This window comes from Populus nigra, chromosome 11 (genome assembly GCF_951802175.1).
Source record: "Populus nigra chromosome 11, ddPopNigr1.1, whole genome shotgun sequence".
In the NCBI taxonomy this organism is placed as follows: Eukaryota; Viridiplantae; Streptophyta; class Magnoliopsida; order Malpighiales; family Salicaceae; genus Populus; species Populus nigra.
In genome coordinates this window covers 308,869-331,226 of record NC_084862.1, presented here as the reverse complement: position 1 = coordinate 331,226, position 22,358 = coordinate 308,869, and the positions used below count along the sequence as shown (strand labels likewise).

General features: G+C 37.8%; 2 protein-coding genes across 2 annotated transcripts; one reads left to right on the top strand and one right to left on the bottom strand.

Moving 5' to 3' along the window:
* Positions 1-1,200: 1,200 nt before the first annotated feature.
* Positions 1,201-8,575, bottom strand: LOC133668728 (B3 domain-containing transcription repressor VAL1-like). Its single transcript, XM_062088679.1, has 14 exons — positions 8,288-8,575; positions 7,893-8,007; positions 6,698-6,779; positions 6,450-6,551; positions 5,272-5,936; positions 5,064-5,160; positions 4,798-4,972; positions 4,154-4,233; positions 3,977-4,034; positions 3,610-3,869; positions 3,410-3,459; positions 2,866-2,979; positions 2,681-2,748; positions 1,201-2,257 (listed from the first exon to the last, which is right to left on the bottom strand). The coding sequence occupies exons 2-14, from the start codon at positions 8,003-8,005 to the stop codon at positions 1,557-1,559; spliced, it is 2,565 nt and encodes an 854-aa protein (XP_061944663.1). The 5' UTR covers positions 8,006-8,007; positions 8,288-8,575; the 3' UTR covers positions 1,201-1,556.
* A 6,197-nt stretch (positions 8,576-14,772) lies between these two features.
* LOC133668292 (probable glutathione S-transferase parA) lies at positions 14,773-15,742 on the top strand. Its single transcript, XM_062088068.1, has 2 exons — positions 14,773-15,163; positions 15,244-15,742. The coding sequence occupies exons 1-2, from the start codon at positions 14,849-14,851 to the stop codon at positions 15,586-15,588; spliced, it is 660 nt and encodes a 219-aa protein (XP_061944052.1). The 5' UTR covers positions 14,773-14,848; the 3' UTR covers positions 15,589-15,742.
* Positions 15,743-22,358: the final 6,616 nt, after the last annotated feature.

Here is a 22,358-nt window from a genome sequence, read left to right as displayed (position 1 = left end):
TCTCCCATGTTAGCTAGCTAGAATATTAACGCGTAATTGACCACAATGGATGCCTTGTAGCTCTTCTTCTTCTTCCACTACTAAGAAAGACTTGATCCAGCTACTGATATCATTTGAACAGTTCCATGCAACAAAAGACGTACAGTTGCCGACTAAAAAAGACTTGATCCAGCTACTGATGATTTGATCCATCCTTGACAGATGGATTTTGATTTACAAGTTCTAATTAAGCAGCTATATATATATATATATATATATATATATATATCCAAAACCTTTTCTGGAAAATGTTGATGGAGAGGTTTTCGAGACGCAGTACTGAACCAACAAAACAGGAGAGCATGCTCTATGCATATTGAACACGAAAAGATCAATCATCAATGTGGCCAAGAAATGGATTGGGCCAGTTGGACCTTCGGGAGGACCAGGCACAAACGTTTTTTTTATATTATATAATTAAATCAAACAATCTTATTGGATCTAGTAAGAGTAATAACTCGAGTTACGAGATTATATTTTGTTTTTAATTTAAAACATGTTTACAGTGCTTGAATATCGGTTTTTTAAATAAAAAAATCAACGTAACAAAGCACGGGCGACCTGTATAATTATAAGTAAATCAAAGTATTAATGGAGATGGTTGACATTTTGAGGTTGTAAGTAGTGTCCAAGGGTTCACGGGTTTCGCAGGATTTTATTATTTACACCTAGCCAACCATAAATGAGAGTATTAAATATTGAACCCTAGCTATTTAATTTAAATTAACCAAAGGTTGATGAGTCCAAGGCTTAAATTCATAAGTGGCCTCTCTATTTTAAATTAATTTGATCAGAAAGAACCCCATTTGTTTATGCCCTGCCGCAAGGCAAGGAAAGAGTATAGTAGGGGCTATTTAATTTTTAAAGCTAACAAATAATATATTTTTTTTTATTTTTTTAAAATTATTTTTGATATCAACAAATCAAAATAAAAACAAAAAAAATAATTAAAAAAATCAAAATTTACGCAATACCGAACAAGGACAAAGAGCATAAATTAAATACCTGCATAAACCTAACCTAATTGCTTCTTGTTAGAAGGGAATTTAAGATCATCTTGTTTAATTATTTTGTATCGCACAGTATTGATGTGGCTATTTAATTTATAATCCAGGTGGATAAAGGGAGTCAAATAGTCAATGTTAGTAGGAAACAGTGGGGTTAACTTGAGCCAAATCAAAGTGTAGGGTTTGAGATGAATTGATCAAATATAACAAGTACAAAAAACCAGGCATATGAACCTCCCACCCATTAAGATCGCAGTGGTAGGCAGGACTTCGAATGGAGCAACCACAGATTCTAACAGAGTAATATCAAGGGGAAGATGTTGTGTGAATGGAAAATTAAACATACAGCAAAATTGCATTTTCTATGACTGTAGAGATATGTATAGCACCACCCCTTTGGAGGGGACATTAAAAAAAACAACGAAAATAAATTACACTATTCGAGTGAAGAAAATCGAACTCCTCGTGAACTACCATATCAAGCCGATATAAATCGAATAGACAGCACCGTCAATCGCGTCTGCTCTCTTGAGTCCATCCTATTGATGCAAGAAATGCTTCATCGGACAGGCGCCTCAGACTCTCTCCACTATGTTGAGCTTGACCTCCCTCTTGGTCCCACACCAAGCTTGAAAGACCGTTTTGCTTGATATAATTATCCAACGGTGTGTTGGCCAAGTCAACAAGGTTCATCGTGCTCAATCCTGGCATGTCCAGCGGCATGTCCTCCCTGTTAGGATGACAATTTAGGTCTATTTGTCCAGCACTAGTTTCTGTTTTCTCAGTTTGCATTTTGCTTTGACCGACTTCAGTCTCCGGGTTGTTTATAGGCAACACTTCATGACTCATTGTGCCATTCGCTTCTGATTCCTTACGATCCATGTTGTCCTTCTGAGAAGTTTCTGCTTCGCGTTCTGATTGGCGCTTCTTCTTGCGCAGCATGAGGGTTTTAAAACGGCGCTTTACAGTCATGCAGACATTACATGTGCATGTGGGCTTGTGCTTGCCTTTCCCGCTTGGTGGTTGAATGCAAACGATGCAAGTGCAACCAGGGCGGTGACGGGGATGCTTTGTCGTGGCTCCAACTGATGGCTCACCTGAATCATCTAGATTGTCTCCTAAAACTGCAGCACTAGCCAGAGCATCTAAGCCAGAAGGCTCACAGTTTTGGAACCGCTTTTGGCTTTCTAAAATCCTTCGCTTCTTGAAATCTGCTTTTACAAAGATTTACGGGTGGGTTTTCAAATCAAGGAGATGTTTTGAGATTCATCAATAATAAAAATCTTGCACTTCAAAGGAAAATCTCAATAATATAATATCACCATGATTATTCAACCCTATCTTTTACTTGATAGTAACTGAATCAGTGATGTATGTATCAGGTTATTTAGCTTACATTTTAAATGAAAATCTTCACTAAAAAACTATCAACAACAATTCAAATCCTGTGTTTTCCTGCATGTGTGTGTGTGTGTGTGTGTGTGTTATATCAACCGACCTGCATTACTATGAAATTTAAGTTGTCTAGTCATGGTGATTTCACCCACTTGTATTAGAAATTAAATCTAATGACACCGATAAAAACTCTCCAATGTATAAAAGCTTATGCAGAAAGCAGAAAGGGTCTATCATACCTTTGCTCACTCTCAGAAGATTATCCAAATCCTTTGGAGTCATCTCTTCGGGTACAGAACATGTACACCTAGAAAAGTTGACCATAAAAATATGAATTGTGAAACCAAATATCAATCATGAATGATTTTTAATGAAATACCCTAAAGAACGAAAAACAACATTTCATAAGCAAAAAATGAGCAACCTGCTTGAATCCCAAGCATTCTCCGAACACGTCCATTTCGGGGGGAGAAGAGCATCCACAGGAAGCTTTCGCCATTTGGAACAATCATCACATTGAGCCCACTGTTCTTGTCTCCTGAAAGATTCAGTTATTGAGCATTAAAAGAACTGACATGGAGCACTTCACTACACAAGCCCATTCATGCAGGTTAAGAGTTTCTACCAAGAACCTACATTACCCCAAACATGCTGCATAACCATAGAGCTACTTGATCTCTCTTGCTTCCCTTAATTAAAGGTAGTAAGAAGGAGGGAGGGAGCAAGCAGAAAAAACTGTGCCATCATCCATATCAAGGGCTACGGGATCACAACATGCCCTTTCTATTAAAAACTACCAGAGCCTTATTCAAAATTTGTGTTCAATGTACTGCAGGGAAACGTTGACAACATATAAATAATACATTGGACAAATGCTGAAAGAACTCCAAAATATCCTTCACCAACCCATATGGTAGTTTCTTTTCTTAACACAAAATGTAACACTATGCATATACAAGAATCCTTACCCAGGTGATCGAGAAGTAAATATGGTCCTCTTCCCAAAAACTGGAGGCTCCTAAATGAAATAAAGAAATTTTATCAAATAGTTTATCTAGAAAAAAATGGTCGAATTTAGAGCTTCAATGCACTGAATCCTTTAAAGCATCACTGCACATATAACTTGCAAAGCATAGGCAAGCAAAAACATCAAATAAGAGAAACCTACATCATATTCTTCAAATTCATGGTCCTCAATAGTGACAATGGTTGGTTTCACACTTGGGGGTGGACGAAGTAAGTCCTGCGCTTCCTCCCATGTTAGTCTGAGCTCCATAGCATCTTCACTATGCATGAGTAACCTCTTACTTTTAGGTCCAATATTTCGAGTCCTTTTCTTCTCTGTTGGTGCTGTTGTTTGCTGCAGTAGATCCCCATTTATCCCGCCCCCATGGTTCTCACTATTGTTCCAGCCAATATATCCATCAGCTAATTTCAAATGTTCAGACAGAGAATTTAGGTCAGGATCCCTGCTGCCTTTAATGATCTAAAAAGGACAGATTAACCACTTACTGCAAGGAGAGTCTCAACAGTACCAGATAAAGAAGTTTCCCCTGAAGCAGTGCCATCAGGAAGACCAGATGCCTGGGCGTCCTGTTCATTCAACAAGCATGTACAAAGTACATGTAAATCCGCTCACACATTAAAAAAGAGATATGGCATCTGAAAGTAAGAGGATTCAGAATGAAGTGAAAATGCCAATAAGGCTCAACCTGTATATCTTCATTGTTGTTTGTTGATTTGCGAAATCCCATGACAAGTTTGCCTCCAGGATCTATCCGGCTAAATGTTACTGGAATAGGAAAAAAAATAGCATTCATAAGATAACATTAGAGAGAAAGAGAAACACTTGAAATGAAAGTGATAATTACCTCCAAATTCCAATAGGTTAAAGGATGCAAAAATATGACAACCATAATAGAACATACAATAATCAAACAAGGCAACATCAATGCGCTTTAGTTCTGTTTGAAAGAACTCAAATTTCATACAGATAGATAAGATTTAAAAAGGTAATGCAGCTGAGAACCTCTCCTTTCATGCCAATACTAGTTATATTGTGTTCCATTAATTTAAACAACTGTACTGCCATCTTAGTCCATATTGGTTTCTACATAAACCAAACCATTGTTAAACGGCTTATATTTGAATGAAGCAATATATATCCTAATAGCTATGTATTAACATCTTCCTTTAATCAAGAATAGAAATAAAAATTCAAGCACACAACCACCCCCGGCTAGGAATAGCATGAATTTTACAATAAAGCATCACAGAATATGATTCAATGTGCAAAAAATGTTGTGAGAACTCAGACATTAATATCTACTTTAAGCAAGAATGTAACCGAGCATACTTGTATCTCCCGCTTTTAATTGCATAGATTGTATGCAAGGGGTTACACCCTCCAACACATACATCCTACTGTTGTTGTTGGGCCAAAATCTGAACTGAAACGTCCATTCTCTCCCTTTTATATCTTGAATCTTTAAGGGAATGCCTTCAGATTGAGAAATAGGAGGAAAATATGCCTGCAATATTTTAAAGTTTATGCAACTACAAATGCAAAGAAGGAAGCAGGAACAAAAAATGAAACGAAGAGAAAGGCACAGGCTGTATTACTTCTGCACATGCTTTTGGGAGAACCAAACGACCAATTCGACCAGCATCACTGGCACTGAGAATCTTCTCAAACAATGGCACAATATTGGAGTTCAAACTTTAAGATAACATACTTAAGGAAACCACTAATTCTGAATCCATTTATGATGAAAAAAGAAATCACAAATGTAAATTTATCCAACGAATTAGACTTTAAAATAAAGGATACTCTCCAGATAGTTGCTGCAGCTCTTGGTCAGTGATCCTTGGCCAATATCGAGGAAGTAACTGATTCTTTCCACGCCCCTCAGCAGGTGGCCTTGCAATCCGTAGCTCAGAAGCTGCACCTTTATTATTTTCTGAACTTGACAAAAGGCCCAGTTTTGAGGGTTTAGGCAATATTGGTCGAGATCTTTGTCCCTGCTGAAAGGAAGAAGGTGTTTTGCCTTGTTCCCTTCCTTCAACAGCCCCACCAGGAAAGGGTGCAAAATTTGTAGTCCCGGATGGAGCTCCCAAAGCCATACTCAGAGATGGCTCAGAAAGTGAACAGTGCATATCTCTCATGTCTAACAATGAACTCATATTGTCTGGCTTGGTGAATTTAGATGATCCAACTGATGGTAGAGTCATGTTTGAGAAGCCCGTGCCAATATCCCCAATTGCATGCCTGATCTCCTCTTGTCTGAATTGCCCAAGACATCCATTAGCGTTGGCTCTCTCGGAAGGATGCAATAGGCTGGGTTCACTAGCCTCTATAAGCCTGCACAACTGAGCAAGTCCTCCCTCATCATAGTCATTAGTAGCCACTGTGCTTTCAACAGGAATGGACTCCAAATCACCAGCATTATTTCTTGTCAATGAGCCATACCCATTAGGAATCTCATCACTTTGCATCTGCATGAACAAATAGAAAAACAAATGAATGAGCACATGATTAGAACCACTAAAAGCACACTGTCTTGCTACCAAATAAATGCCAAGAAAATACATTATCCTTCATACAACAACCATAACCATAAATTTAAGTCATGAAAATAAAATGTGAGCATGAGAATCTATAGGGACGTGCAAACATTATTAGCTAGAAATGCTTAAGGATAAGCTTCCACAACTATCGAGCTTTTTCACAAGAACACATTAATCATTTCTGTCACCAAATTGTATGTGACAAACAGTCAGCAATCCTGGAACTATTTCTGAAGAATCATCAAGACAACCAAAGTCTTCAAAGCCATAAACATGTGTAGCATGTAATTTATTGAGCCTCTATAACTATGTATAATTCATACTTTTGACAGAATGACCAGAAAAGGTAAAAAAGCAAAAGCAGTTGTTTAAACCAATCAAACTAATATTCAAACATACTGCATACAGCAAATTAGAAATGCTAGAAGCAATTCATCTTACTGAATGAAGTCGAGAACTCCTTGCACAGCTACTACACCCAACACCCCCATAATCCAAGAGTTCAAGCAAAAATTTAGAGGCTATGCATCCACAGTGGAGACGCTGCGAAACAATTTTCAATTAGACATTTTTCTCTTCTGTTCTTCTTCTTTTTGGAGGAGGGCCATAAGTTGATATAATATAAGAAAGGTTCAACAAACAAAAGGAAGGATTTGGAAAAAGTAAAAGCCACCAGACCATTAACTTACCTTGGTGCATATATTGCATTCCCTCCATCCAGGTTCCTCAGAGTGGAAAGTATCACAGAAAAGGGAATCCTCATATGCAGATCTAAGTTACAAATAAAGATATAACCCACGTCAAATTAGCAAGGATTTAGTGAAAATAAATGGAAGTAAACACATGGACATCAATAGAATGATGAATCAGAAACATGATGTTTCTAAGTTAAAGGTAAAAGCAACTTGTAATGCACACACAAGGTCAGCCAGCGTAATTGTTAAAATGTTACAAAAACTACAAAAGTAATAAGGTGTCTCATGATTTCACGAAGCATATGGAAACTACTGTGAGATTGTTATAAAGCTTCATGTATCGCATAAGTTCATTAAAGAAAAACCATGCATATCAAACTCAAAGAGCTGTCAAGTGAACCAGTTCAAATCTTAACTACTAAGATTTGTCAAAGCATCTGAGATGGCAGCATCTCTATCTAAACTTAACATTTGCTACAGTTGCATATCATGCGAGAATGGGTTATTCATTCAAATTGAAATTAAGGATCCATTACCAGCCAAATGCATGAGATAGGAAATAATTATTCATTCATTATCAAAACAAGCCAATTGTCTACATCAGAACAAAAGAAAAATCGAACATGCAAGGATGGGAAATAATTGTAGCTCAACCCCTTCCTCTGACTGTCCTTCTGCCAGTCAAACACAAAGTTTACTGATTTAGACTCATTCTGCTAAAGATAAAATTTGATAGGTTCTCCTAGGACGGCCAGCAATTTTCTTCAGCTGGTTAATACCATCGACAGAATTCAATACATTGTAGCTGTCGGTGCAGAAACATACAGATTGAGTGATTTGTATCGTTGAGTATAAGCCATGATTAGCTGCTTACATGCTATAATTAAAGATCAAGACTTTCCACGATATAATAACAAGTAGTTGCCCGTATATATAGATGGTTATACTCTAGTACTGATTATCTAAATATAGGTGTCTTAATAACAATAATCATAATGTCACCGATTCTTACAGCAAAGTACTAAAACACTCCAGATGACAGAAATCTAGAAAAGTCAAAACCCAATTAGCAGAAACAACAAAGTGATGAACTTGAATCAAAACATCCCCAAACTGCTCTTTGTGAAGCTACTTAGCTACTAGCATTGGAAATTAAATCCACGACAAGGAAGAAGAAAAAGGAAATTACCCGCAATTAAAGCAGAGAAGAGCATGACCACCAGATCGCAAAGGCCAACCTCTCTTCCATTCATGAGTCGTCGTAGTTTGACACGATGCATTCATGCAAATCTTGGTGCCCATTTCTTTTATTAAAAAAATAAATAAAAATCAACCCTTTCAACTAATAACAAACCAATCATCATCAACAACAAAACCCAATCATAAGAATACCTAAAACCCCTTTCTGATCAAAACCCACAATTCAATTGAAACAAGAATCAAAACTTGTCAATCTCTCCACGCACAACATTATGAATAATTCCAAATCTCAACAACCCCTCAATAGTAAGAAATTATAGAAGAAAAGGCCCAAATCTTTAAGCAAAAAAACTAAAAAAGAAACAATTTTTTCAGCAAATTTACCTTCATTAATGTCAGTGACTAGTACTGAGTGAAGAAGAAGAAGAAGAAGAAGAAGAGGGGTGAGTCAAAGAGGAGAGTAACGGCGAGTTAATTTGTTTGTTTGTATTATTATGGGCAGAGACAGGAGACAAAGTGTGTGTGTTTTACAAATGAGAGAGGGAGAGAGAGAGTGCATGCAAATATGCGAAGGAAGGGGAGAGAGGAAAAAGGAAAGATGCATGCACGACACTTGACGCCGCTTTCCTAACAAACATAGAAAAGTAGGGGAAGGGTAGTCGAGTTGAGTCGAGTCTGGGTCGAGTGGGTTCGAGTTGACTCTTTTTCTTTCACTCACTCATTCGGACAATGACACCATCATGCGGCGGTTTCGTGGGTTTTTGTGATCTGTTTCATCCAATATATTAATTTACTCCTGTTATTAAGATTGCATCGGGTTGTTTTTTTATTTTATTTATTTTTTTAATTAGATGATAAAAATATTAATACTTTTTACTAGGTTTTTTAAGTAATTTTCAAAATATATTTGGATTGAATAAATATCAATATTTTACTGGTTTTTTGGGTTTTTTTTAAATGATATAATCAACTTTCTATACTATTAAAAATCATTAAAGTATAAATATTACTAATTCGAATCTCACAATCTTTAGAGTCACTGGAGATTTATATAGTCGTTAACTTTAGAGCTCATGAGAATAGTCAAGGTACACGCAAGCTGGCTTGAACATCCGTATTAATAAAAAAATTATTAAAATATTATAAATTTTATGTTTTTTCACACTAAAATCATTTTTGTAAAAGAGAGCTAAGAAAGTCTTATTTCATTGAAAGGTTATGTATATCTCATCTTTTGGATGGTGTATATTTCATCACCGACATTTAAATTGAAATTGAGACGTTGATGTAGGTTTTTTCATTTTAAATAAGACAAATTAATATTTGAAAGAGGTTAATTATAAGTTTTTTCTTTATCTCTCTATTAAAGATATTTAAGAAACTTCTGCCGTAGAACAAGTAGGTTTCACTTGCAATATCAACGCAATTAATTACCCACTAACACAAATCTTGAGGGCTTATCAACGCAATTAATTACCCACTAAAAAAATCCATTGAAATAATTAAATTAATTGCTTTCAAGGACTGATCGATCCTGCCTTAATTTCACCCTTAAATGATATATTTTTCATCGTTGGTTGATGAAAGCATTTGAAAATAATTGCTTGATGTTGCTCGGAGAATATGAAAAATAAAAGATTAGTGTGAAGAAGGAAAAGACAAGACTTAATTAGCGGTGGAGCCAAGAATGTAATGACAAAATTAGTTTGTAAAATAAATACTTTTAATATCTTCTTAATTTAATTAAGCTGGTTTAATTCCCTTAACCAAAAATTAATAATTTTATTCTATTCAAGCTCACATAGATGAACCAAGAACTTCCTGTTTGAAATTACATTAACATTATTTTACTAAAATGTAAAGGAACAAATCTTAGCAGAAATTTTTTCCTTTATAGTCTTACATTTCCAACAATGCGATGGCCAGTTTTGAATTTTATACTGACAGCTATAAATGACAGAGGCTATAAATGTTAAAATAACATGTGGAAAATGATAGATAAAATTAAAAATAAATAAAATTTTTGTAAAAAAATTAAGAATAAAAATTAGATATCTAAGGATGAGGACTAAAGTTCAAATACCAACAACGAAAAGAATTAAGTTATAATTTTCATAGAAGAATAGAGAAAGAGAGAGAGAAAAGGCTCACCAACAATAAACCGAACCGCCACCATCGACATGCGCTACACCACCATAAAAAGAAAGTGGTGACGCTTCCAATAATATGATAAATTTATATTTTTAGATGCTATTAGGTGTCTCCTCCCACACGTTGAAGAGTGAGCCACATGTCCTCTCATCTTTTTAGCTTTTTAGTTGACCTAACAATAATATAAAAAAAAAACATCATGAAAAGACCAAAGAAACCCCTGAGGTCAATTTTAATTTGTTGACTTTCAAGGTTTTTTGATCATTTTATTATGTTTTTTATTTTTTTATATTTAATCAAATACTAAATTATCCTTCATAGCAACTAAAAAAAACCATTGCGAAGATAAAAAAATGTCTCTTGATGCCAATATTAATTTTCTTTCGCTTCTAATAAATTTTTAATTGTTCCACCGTGCAATTAAAATAAGAAAAAAGTTAATTGTAATTGATTATTTTAGTAATGATCGGGCTCTGTACTCGTGGTTAAGATTTTTAGTATGAGAGACAAAACTATAAAAATATTGTTCCGGCAACAGTCTTTTCACTCCCAAGCTACCACGCAAATCTCGGCCAAATTAGGTTTTATAAATTTGGTTTTAGTGTCCGTACACTGTTTTTGATGAAAGATATTTCCATGTATTAAATTGCCAACCAGTTGTAAATTTCAACTAGGGTTTTTCATGTGCATGCAAGTGTTTTTGACCGACTCAGCGCTGAATCTTTTTCTTGTGATGATTAGCTCTCGTTGTATGTTTGCTTAATTTGCAGTGACCACTGTCTATATATATGTACTTGTTAGTAGTGCGTGTGTGCGTGTGTATTCCATGAAGAAGTAATTATATTTTAGCTTCCTTCGGACCATCTTTTGAGCCACTCCACGCTTGCATGTCCCGTGCCACTTTTGTTTTATGGCCTTATAATTATAAACAAGTAATTATTCTCTAACATCTGATTGATTAATTGTTAATTAGTAAAGATTAGCAGGGTACGTAGCAGTAGGCTGGACGAGTGAGGGATGAGTAATTGCAGACATCTGCATAGTCTTTCTTCCTCTCGTTTCTTCTTATTCTAGATCTCTTCATTTCTGGAACTTCTACTTGTTATGGTCCAGCCATAATAATTGGTATCGGAGCCATTTTCCAAGGAAAAAGAAAGGTTGTTTGTGTTCTTGAACAATCAAAATATGATAGAAAACAATAAAATCAAGGCTCTAAAGGAGCATGGTAGAAATTAAGGTGGATGAACAGATGCAATACACCTACAGAGAAGCATGGTGAAAAACTCGATTAGATCAGTTCATAATTGGAAGCTATGGTGGCTATGTTGAAAGCAAATCAGGTAGTCAAGAAGCTGATAGAGTTAACACCTCAACTGAAGGTATTATTCCAAGTCAGATGATGAATCCACGAGGTGATGGGCTTATGAATAAAAAAAAAAGCGATTGCTCCGGTGGTCAAGGCATATCACGGGTGGGGCACAATATGGCAATGCAAAGAATTGATCTGTCAAATCTCCATGGAGAAAATCCTAGAAACTGGATAAGAAAATGCAAGAATTTCTTTAAGCTGAACTACATCCCAGTACAACAGTGGGTTGAGCTAGCATCGATCAGTGTACCTGGATGGCAAGGCAAAGATTTGGTTTGAAGGGTTTTTGTATGCAGGAGAAAATTTGGCAATTTGGGAGGAATTTACATGGGCTTTGTGTATAAGATTTGGTAATGGAGAGAATGTGGTGGAAGAACTCAATAAGCTAGCACAAGACAAAAGTGTGGATGAATATGTTGAAAGATTTGAAGAACTCAAGTCTTTAATGAATGCTTTGATTCCTTTTTAACCATAATCTTACTACATTTCAAGTTTTATAAGTGGACTTCAAGAGGATATAAGGCAAATGCTTAAGATTCTCCAACCTACAATGTCGATATATACAAGCTTTTGAACAAGCTAAGTGGCAAGAGGAATCCAATAATACCATGACTAATAAGAGCCTATTCAATCCAAGAACTGTTCTCTCATATAGCATGGATCGATAACCAAGTAAACCACCACCAAAGACTTTTAATCATTTAGAAAAAGAATGGCATCATGGTTCAAGACAAAACTCTAGAACTTATACGAGGAGAGGAGAGGCTGGGGCTATGTTTTAGATGTGGGAAGAAGTATGCACATAGACATCAACGTAGCATGAAGGAATATGATAGAAGAAGTGGCAGAGGATGGATAGGCTCCTAGTCCTGGAAGAAGGTAACAGTAATGGAATTACAGCCGAAGAAGGTTAGTTAGCTATTGATTAAGAAGTAAAAATATGTGATATATCGATTGTTAGTTAGAGTTTGCTAGTGAAGGTTAGCAAGGTAGCAGTTCGTTGCAGTGTGTATACAAGAAACGTAATAAGGAGTGAGGGATGAGTGATGAGTGATGAGATTTGTGAAATTGCAGAGTTCATTTGTTTTTTTTTTTTTTTTTTTGAAACGTTAGATCATTGTGCTGCCGGTTCCATTGAGAAAAAGGATGCTATGAGAATTTGGTTGGAACTGAAACATAATGGATTTCTCTCGCCTTCGCCTGCCCCCATGCCAATGTCAAAGCCAAATCCGAAGCCCGCTTCAATGCCAGATAAGAAACGAGAGAGGCACAGAAATGATCAGTTTAGTGGAAAACCAAAGCTTGAAATTAAACGGTGCGGCGAGTTGATGGGTTGGCTAAGGTTGCTGCGTCTGCTTCTGGATTGCTGAAGAAAATTAACTGTGGGAATACTCCTTGCGTTGTTATGCTATCAATGCCAAAAAAGCACAATGAGATCGATGTCCACGATTGGCGGGCCCAAGGGAGTATTGAAGGATTAGAGGTAGAACCGCCCGGCATGTGCTCTCGTGTTGCTCAGCCATCTGGGTTGCTTAATGACTTAAATCCAGAGATCATGAATCGGATGCGAAGCCGAAAACAGCTCTTTTCATTTATTCAGGCTTTGGTTCGAAGAGATACAATAGGAAATGTTGACATCCTGACTAGGCAGGAAAAGAGATTTGGGGAAGATGTAAATGAATGTCCAAATGGTTCTTCAGGAAGTGACCACCTCGAATTATGTTCCAAGGCTCCAAGTAGCCTTTTGTGTGTGAAAACAGAATACGAGGAAGAGATTGATGATTTGGGGATAGCTTTGAGAAGGGCAGACGATGAGGATGACAAAGATGATGTGAAGTTATTCCTATCTTCAATGACAACATCAGAAAATGCAAGCAGTTCTGTTCTTAGAGTAGAGCCACCCTCTCAACTAGCTGTGGTATGTAAAGTGTACATTTTCAATTAATCTAGCTTTTTGGTTCCCAGATGCTACCGCAGCTTCTCAATGTTTGCAATGTCTTCGCAATGACATCACAAGGCACCTTGAAGGTGCAGTGCAAATTCTTTAAACTAGTCTTTTTTTTTTTTTTGTTAGAGTATATACATGCTTGCATATCATGAAGCGTCCTATGTTTCCTTTATGTTGCCAGCATTAATGCTTAGTAGAATTAATTTCAAAATGTAATCCAGACACAGTTGCCTGCACTTATGCTCAAAGAATTTTCAGTTGACCATGAAACTGAGTTCTTTGCTGCCAAAAGCGCTGTTTCTATGAATGAATGTCCGTAAAGCAACTTGGAGTAATTAATTAGTTTGATGAGATGGATAAGGCACTCGATGAAGAGGCAAATCAACTGGGACGTAATTAAGCACCTGTCTGAAGTCCTTTCAAGACATTAAAATGCTATTAATTTATACTGCTGAATCTGGACATCAACTCTAGAAACTCTGGTTGAACCAAGTAATGGAAATGCAGTCACAGAACCTTGAAGTTTTCTGTCGTCTCAATCGGTATACAGGATGTTCACCTGGAAGCATACAATGTTAGTTTTCAGTCATCAATGAAGATGAGAGCACGAAAGAGCATTTTATGCGAAAAGGCAACAGAATTTCCATGTGTCCTCCCACTCCGACACCTGCCAAATAGTGAAAAGAAGAGGTGTAAAGCAAAGATAAATGGATGTTGCAGAGAAGGATTGGTAGATGAAGCACACAGAGTTTTCAGAACTTCCTGCATTAATAGATCATGAATGTGGCTGATTCCTCTACCGTGGGCTTGCTTTGATGCTTCCCATTCGTGGGGTTTTGTTTTACACTTGTATTTGATTTTCCAGAGAGGTTATATTACCTAAATTTTATATTACTCAAAGATGATAGAAAAGTTCTCTTCTTTATACTTGTTTCATAAATATTAGTAGTTACGCCTGAGCTTCGGAAAGCCAAAACACACTTCCAAACACAGTCCACATTCATTACCAAGCATAACCTTAGGCCTAGTAGTTGAATGCATATCATGCTTCCTCTTTTTTCTCCTAAGAAATTAAAACCCAAAGAAGAAAAAATCATTCTTCTATAATCTTATGACTTATCCTGGTCAAAGATGGTGGGCATGCTACGAGTAACTTCAGATGGAATCTAGTCTGAAAAGAATATTAATGGATTTGGAGAGGATAAGGTTAAAACAAGGACTGGTGATCTTGACTATCACATTTGAACTTGGCAGGCAAGCAAGCAACTTAGAACATGCCACGATACCATAAATAATTAGCATACACACATGTAACTAGACCTAAGCAATGACATCATAGGTGCTGGTCAACATCTTTGATTACACTGTCAATCAGCAGCTATAAATAGGTGCTACTACCCCATTTCCTTATTCACCACAACAGCTTAAGAATAGAGAGATCGGTTGAGCTAGGAAAAGATCATCGCTTTATTTGGAGATGGAGGACAGAGTGACTCTATTGGATTTCTGGTCAAGTTCATGGGCAGTGAGAGTGAAGGTTGCCTTGGCAGAGAAGGGGATAGAATACGAGTCCAGGGAACAGAACTTGATAGATAAGAGCCCTCTGCTTCTTGAAATGAACCCGGTTCATAAGATGATTCCTGTTCTTATTCACAATGGGAAGCCCATTTGTGAGTCACTTAATATTGTCCAATATATTGATGAGGTGTGGAAGGACAAGTCTCCATTGCTACCCTCGGATCCTTACCAAAGATCCCAAGCCAGATTCTGGGCTGATTACATTGACAAGAAGGCTAGTATTTCAGTACTTGTTAAACTTCTTTCTTTTTTGTTTTTCTCGTGTGTGTGTGCTTATTGTTTATTTGAACGCAGATATATAACAATGCCAAGAAGTTATGGAAGGAGAAAGGAGAAGAGCAAGAAGAGGTAAAGAGGGAATTTATAGAAGGCTTGAAGACTCTTGAAGGAGAGCTTGGAGATAAGCTTTACTTTGGTGGTGAAAGCCTTGGATTTGTGGATGTAGTGCTTGTTCCTGTTACCAGCTGGTTCTACTCTCTTGAGATATGTGGGAAATTTAGCATTGAGGCTGAGTGTCCAAGGTTCACTGCATGGATCAAGAGGTGCATGGAAAAGGAGAGCGTGTCCAGTTCACTTCCTGATCCTCACAATATCTATGACTTCGTATTGCTGCTTAAGCAGAAAATGGGTATAGAGTAGGCTTTCAGGCTTTGAATAATGAGTGAAGGCATTCCTGATAGAATGTCGGAAGCAAGAATGGGAAATGGAATGAAGTTTGGGGATGAAAATAGAGAGTGATGTTATGTAATAAGTTATAAAGTTTAGCACTTAATGCTGATAATTTTTGCTGTGATTAGAGTTTTAATCCATTAATTTGGAAGGTAACTAATTATCTGTTTGGAAACGAGGCGGTGTAACCTATATTTCCAAATGAAAAGCATCAAATTTAAGTGAAAAACAAAGCCTAAATTGAGTATAAAACTTCCAAGCAATATGTAGATGGGCAGAGATCTCGAACAGAAACATGGAGTTACATGTGAAATCCAGAAAAAGCAAAATTTATCGATTTTTCATTAAACAAAAAAAATAGAAAAGAAAAGAAAACATCAGCTGAGCTCGACACAGTGGACATTTTCTTAGTCACCATACTTGTGAATAAAAGTAGGACCTCGCCACTACATCTGGTTGCTTAATGACTTAAATCCAGAGATCACGAATCGGATGCGAAGCAGAAAACAGCTCTTTTCAGTTACTCAGGCTTTAGGTCGAAGAGATACAATATGAAATGTTGACATCCTGAGAATGCAGGAAATGAGAATTGGGGAAAATGATGTGAATGAATGTCCAAATGGTTCTTCAGGAAGTGACTACCTGGAATGATGTTCAAAGGCTCGAAGTAGCCTTTTGTGTGTGAAAACAGAATATGAGGAAGAGATTTGAGGATAGCTTTGAGAAGGGCAGACGATGAGGATGACAAAGATGATGTGAAGTTATTCCTATCTTCAATGACAACGTCAGAAAATGCAAGCAGTTCTGTTCTTAGAGTAGAGCCACCCTCTCAACTAGCTGTGGTATGTAAAGTGTACATTTTCAATTAATCTAGCTTTTTGGTTCCCAGATGCTACCGCAGCTTCTCAATGTTTGCAATGTCTTCGCAATGACATCACAAGGCACCTTGAAGGTGCAGTGCAAATTCTTTAAACTAGTCTTTTTTTTTTTTTTGTTAGAGTATATACATGCTTGCATATCATGAAGCGTCCTATGTTTCCTTTTTGTTGCCAGCATTAATGCTTAGTAGAATTAATTTCAAAATGTAATCCAGACACAGTTGCCTGCACTTATGCTCAAAGAATTTTCAGTTGACCATGAAACTGAGTTCTTTGCTGCCAAAAGCGCTGTTTCTATGAATGAATGTCCGTAAAGCAACTTGGAGTAATTAATTAGTTTGATGAGATGGATAAGGCACTCGATGAAGAGGCAAATCAACTGGGACGTAATTAAGCACCTGTCTGAAGTCCTTTCAAGACATTAAAATGCTATTAATTTATACTGCTGAATCTGGACATCAACTCTAGAAACTCTGGTTGAACCAAGTAATGGAAATGCAATCACAGAACCATGAAGTCTTCTGTCGTCTCAATCGGTATACAGGATGTTCACCTGGAAGCATACAATGTTAGTGTTGGGGATTCCTACCTGTGATGTTCTGATATTTGCTCATAGAAAGGTAAAGCACACTGACACAATATTTTACGTGGTTCGGCAAATCCGCCTACATCCACGGGAGATATCCATTTTATTAGATATAGAGATACATGGAGGAGGAGAATTACATCTGCTGCTCTTACAGCTGCTGCCATTGCAGCTCTCTCTTTCCCTCTACTCACACTCACGTTCTCTCTCACTCTCACAACCCTCTCTCACTTTGCTCTCAACAAGTATGCCTCCTTTATAGGCAAACATGGTGAGCCCCTCCAGCACATTTGTCAACATGGAGGGGTCAACAAAGCCTTAAACCATGGCATGAATTGTGGCACAATTCATGCTTCCACTTGCTTGGTGGTGGGGTATTGCCACAAATGGTAATATCCTAACAATCACCCCCTTTGTCATTTGTGTGGGCAATTGTCCTCTTGCTTCTTCAGTACAAGCTTGCATTATGCAGCTCTTCCAAGCTTTCATTTTGAGAGCGTCTTCAACACAACATTCCCCTTCGAGCGTATCAACCATGCTTGGTCCAGAATGATTTTTCAAGCCTTACACTAAGGCTTACAACACCCCCTCAAACGAATATTCCCAAGTGCGACAGTCATTGAGTATTTCAATGTGATCACAAGCTCGCCACTCTTTCAAGAGTCTACTCATCCAGGAGTTGCGCCTACCCTCTGTTCCACCCTAGGAACCACGCCTTACTTCTCCGTGAGTCTCTCGCTCTTAGTCGTAAGAGTCCAGGTAGCTCTCCACCTTTAACCATAGGGGTAGCCCATTAAAGGTTGATCCATATTTGTCTTCATACTCTGAGTATTACAATGCCATTACCAAGCTCACCACCTTGACAAGACTCAACTTATTCCCGGAACCTGCGCATGCCCTCTGCTCCTTCATAGCAGCCGCGTCTTAATGCTCCACAAGTCACACACTTGTTGTCCAAGGCAAATGTCTTCTAGCTCATTGATCTTTAGCATGGGGGCAATATCCATGAAAGTCAATCACATCGGCTTTAGGGCGTTCTGAACTGGGCTCATATCGTGGCCCACACACCTTCTCCTTAGGTGTCTCCGCTTGTCACCATGCGACGGTCTGAACTAGGGCTTCTATCACAGCCCTCACACCTTCTCTAAGGTGTCTTCACCCGTTGTCATGGGGCGGTCTGATCCGGGCTCCTATCATGGCCCTCACACACCTTCCATCTAAGGTGTCTTCACCTTTCATAGGTGGCCGCATTCTCCTTTAGCTGAGATGCTTCAAAGTGGCTCCAAAATTCTCTACCACCATGTGCACTATAGGAGAGATTACTGCCACTGACTACATAGAAAGAGAAAGTTGCGGTATACTCCTCGCAATCCTCCACCTCGATTTCTATGTTTGGAGCTTTTGTGCCTTTCTGCTTGAAAGCTCCACCTACATCAACTCTCGTTGGTGTCTTCGCCTTTCATCATAGGCGGTTGCCTTGTATCACAGGCATTTGCACCCCCTCAATTAGGTGCTTCTACAACAGCTATATTTTCATCCTTACATGCATTGGAAAGGTCTTCGCCTGTTGTTTTCATCAAGAGCATAAAAGACTTCCTGTTGTATAAACTTTAACAGTCTCTGCTCTAAGCTTCATCTGGGAACACTTCTTCTCCTTGCACTTGTTGTCTCATTACAGTACCTCGTTGGATCCTACGGGTACTCTGCACAATCTCCGTGTGCCCTTGTGCAATTTCTATTCTCCAGATTTTCCCCTATTCCTTGCTTATGTTTTACAGCAGCTCATCCTGTCACAACACCTGTCCAAGTCAAAATAGGGTGCCAATCTTTATCCCATTCTGTATTTCTCTTCCATTATCAGGGTTTTCATCAATTCTCCCCTCAAGAAATCACAGTCACTGAATCTAACTTCTTTGGAGAAATCACATCTTCATCAGATCCTTGAACATACGGAACTCAACTGTTCCCTTGTGCCGTCGTCTTGCTAGTCTTCAACTGTTTCATTACAAACTGCTATATATATATGAAAATAGTACCGTATGGATAATCCTTCCACTAAGCAAGTTCCTAGGAAAGATTGGAGGGGTCACACTAGTCCCGCTTAAAACCTAATCTCCTAGATAGAACTTCTCAGGCCATATCTATCCATCGTACTGTCTTTCCGTATATACAACCATTTGCTAGCTTTGTTGCGGCTTTCCTTTACAAGTGATCTGGAATATACTGGTTTAATACATGATTTCTCAACATCTAGCAAGAATACAAGTTCTTAGATTCGTCAAGATTGGTCTTCGTCAATTTCCACTCTTCACCTCAAATTGTCCACATGATCGGGTGTCCAGAGTGTCCCAATTTTGCCTTCCCTCAAGGCAATTAAAATTCTCCCCACTTAGCAGTTCAGCACATGTAATTGGGTAAACATGTGTGACATGTTCTTCTTCATCTCCATCGACCACCATGAAGACCATCAGATGCCTCCTAATCGGGCAATCTCTTTTGTTAATTCACCACTGCTTTTTTTTATCTCAAATCTCAATGATCGGACTATATCATTGCATCTGGAACGATCAAATTAGCTGGAAACAAGTCTGAAATCGTCTAAATCGCATTTCAGACGGCTAAGATTTGATCAAAACAATTTTAGCCTGATGAACGGCCCAAATTCAATCTCAGATCCGGTTGCACAGAATCTTCTCCCTCGACTCGCGGCTCGGCTCGGCTCCAACACAGCTCGGCTCAACTCGGCTCGGCTCGCGGCTGATGAAGTGGCAGATGGGTCCCACTATGTTGATGTGTCAGCTGCCTGGTCGCTGACATGGCATGCCAACTGTGCATGCTGACGTCACAATTACATCATGCTGATGTCATCCCTTGCATGTCTAGTGTGCATGTTGACATCACAATTATGTCATGCTGACGTCATTCATATCCGGGTCAGTCAAATGGGTCGGGTCAACTGGTATTCGGGTCGGGTCAGCCCATCCGGGCGAAGAAGATGCGTGGCACGCCTGAGGCGCGTCTGCACACGTGAACTGCCACCTCGTCGGCGCGTGGAGGCGCGTGCAAGAATGTTCGATGTCCGTTTTTTACGCCGTTTTCACCAGTGGCTTCGTCTCGGCCTCCTCTACACAGTGGTATTGTCAAAATACCATTTTGAGAACTTTCATTTTTTAGCAAAAATCAAATACCCCTTTAAACCATGTGCTCTGATACCAATTGTTAGGGATTCCTACCTGTGATGATCTGATATTTGCTTATAGAAAGGTAAAGCACACTAACACAATATTTTACATGGTTCGGCAAATCCGCCTACATCCACGGGAGATATCCATTTTATTAGATATAGAGATACATGGAGGAGGAGAATTACATCTGCTGCTCTTACAGCTGCTGCCATTGCAGCTCTCTCTTTCCCTCTACTCACACTCACGTTCTCTCTCACTCTCACAACCCTCTCTCACTTTGCTCTCAACAAGTATGTATTTTTTATAGGCAAACATAGTGAGCCCCTCCAGCACATTTGTCAACATGAAGGGGTCAACAAAGCCTTAAACCATAGCATGAATTGTAACACAATTCATGCTTTCACTTGCTTGGTGGTGGGGTATTGCCACAAATGGCAATATCCTAACAGTTAGTACTCCAGGTATTGCTTTTTCTTCCTCTTCTTGTTCTCTCTTTCTTTTTTGTGATCAATTGCAACCACTGTGATTGCAATTTCTTACTTAGCACTCGCACTTTGTAAAAAGTAACATTAATATGCAAAGAAGGATGACTAAACGAAATACTTTGAGCATTTTAGATGAATTACCCCTGCAGTATGAATTATCGTTGTTATTACAGTAAAATGGTAGTTTGTTGGGAACAAATAGGTAGTCCATATGGAAGCATTTCAATTGGAGCAATAGGCTTTGTTTAAGCTGCATAGAAAAATTTATGAATGGAATCTAGTCTGAAAAGTATAGTAATGGCTGCAAAGAATATTTAAATTTTCATCATCTTGAATGACTTCAAAGCTCTTTTGCTTCAGGCATCCCAGGTTTCTTCATACGTAATTTTTTGCTGAAAAACAATCCTTGTACACCACTGTATTTACAAGATTCTCGATCGTTGTGCATATCTGTGTAAGGATGGGTGCTACTCCCACATTTGCAAATAAAAACAAAAGAGCATGCGAGTAATGAAATTTTATCATGTCATTGGAAATCAGATGCCATTGAGTTTTGATTTGTTTATGCTTGTTCTTCTTCTTTTTTCCATCTTGTGATCTTTTGTGCATTTGGGTGATATATTAATGGTATGTTATCTGGAAAAGAGAACTCTACATCTTAATGTTCAGTATTCTAGAATTTGCATCAGATGTTTGAGATCAATATTTAGGTATAAGTGATTATATAAATTTGTGGTTAATCAGAGTTAAGCAATGAAAAGTGTTTAATTTTTCTGTAAGTGATTCAACGTATTTGAATTTTCATATTAATTGACTTTGAAGATTCTTTTTGCTGAGATGGGTGTGGGTGCTTCCCGTGTTTTGCAAATAAATATGCTGAGGGGTTCCACTGATTTTTATTTTTATTTTTTTTTGTATTTTTTTTTTTGGTTTCTGGATAGTTTTTTTTTTTTTTGGTGGAGTAGCTACTTGTGCGTACTCTCTAATCACTAGAAATTTTTTCGATTATACAGTTTTTCTTTGTTGAATATATGAATGGTATGTTTCAAGAAGAAAACTTTGTATCTTGAAGTTTTTTTATCGTACAAATGAGTTAAACTTGTTGTGATTGACAACTAGGGAGGTGGGATTTGAAAGAGGAGTTTAGATACAATCTTGGTCTGCATAGGATGATTGATATCATGTTTACGAGGGGATATAGGATGGCCCATTATGATCGTTTTATGTTTGACGCTGAGGGATAGATATGCTGGCAGTAATGCTAAAAAACGTCTAATGCCAAATGCTTGATGCTTCTGAAATTGAGAGTTGAATTCTTTGTAATTATTTTGGAGTAGGGGGTGCTTAGGCAGTAGAACTTGGGATGTGTGATAGAATTCATACAACTTTGTCAAGCACGAAAACTGACATTGATCTGGTGATTTGTTCCTGTGGGACAATTGTTGTATGATGTTTCTTTGCATGACCATGAGTTGATGAACTTGAAGTGCCTAGAACTTTAAGGAATCATACTACTATTTGTTCTTGTGTATTTTGCTTCTCTCTATTTATTCTTCTAATTGAGAAATCAATTCTGTTTCTTATGGATAAACATTTGACATTTATG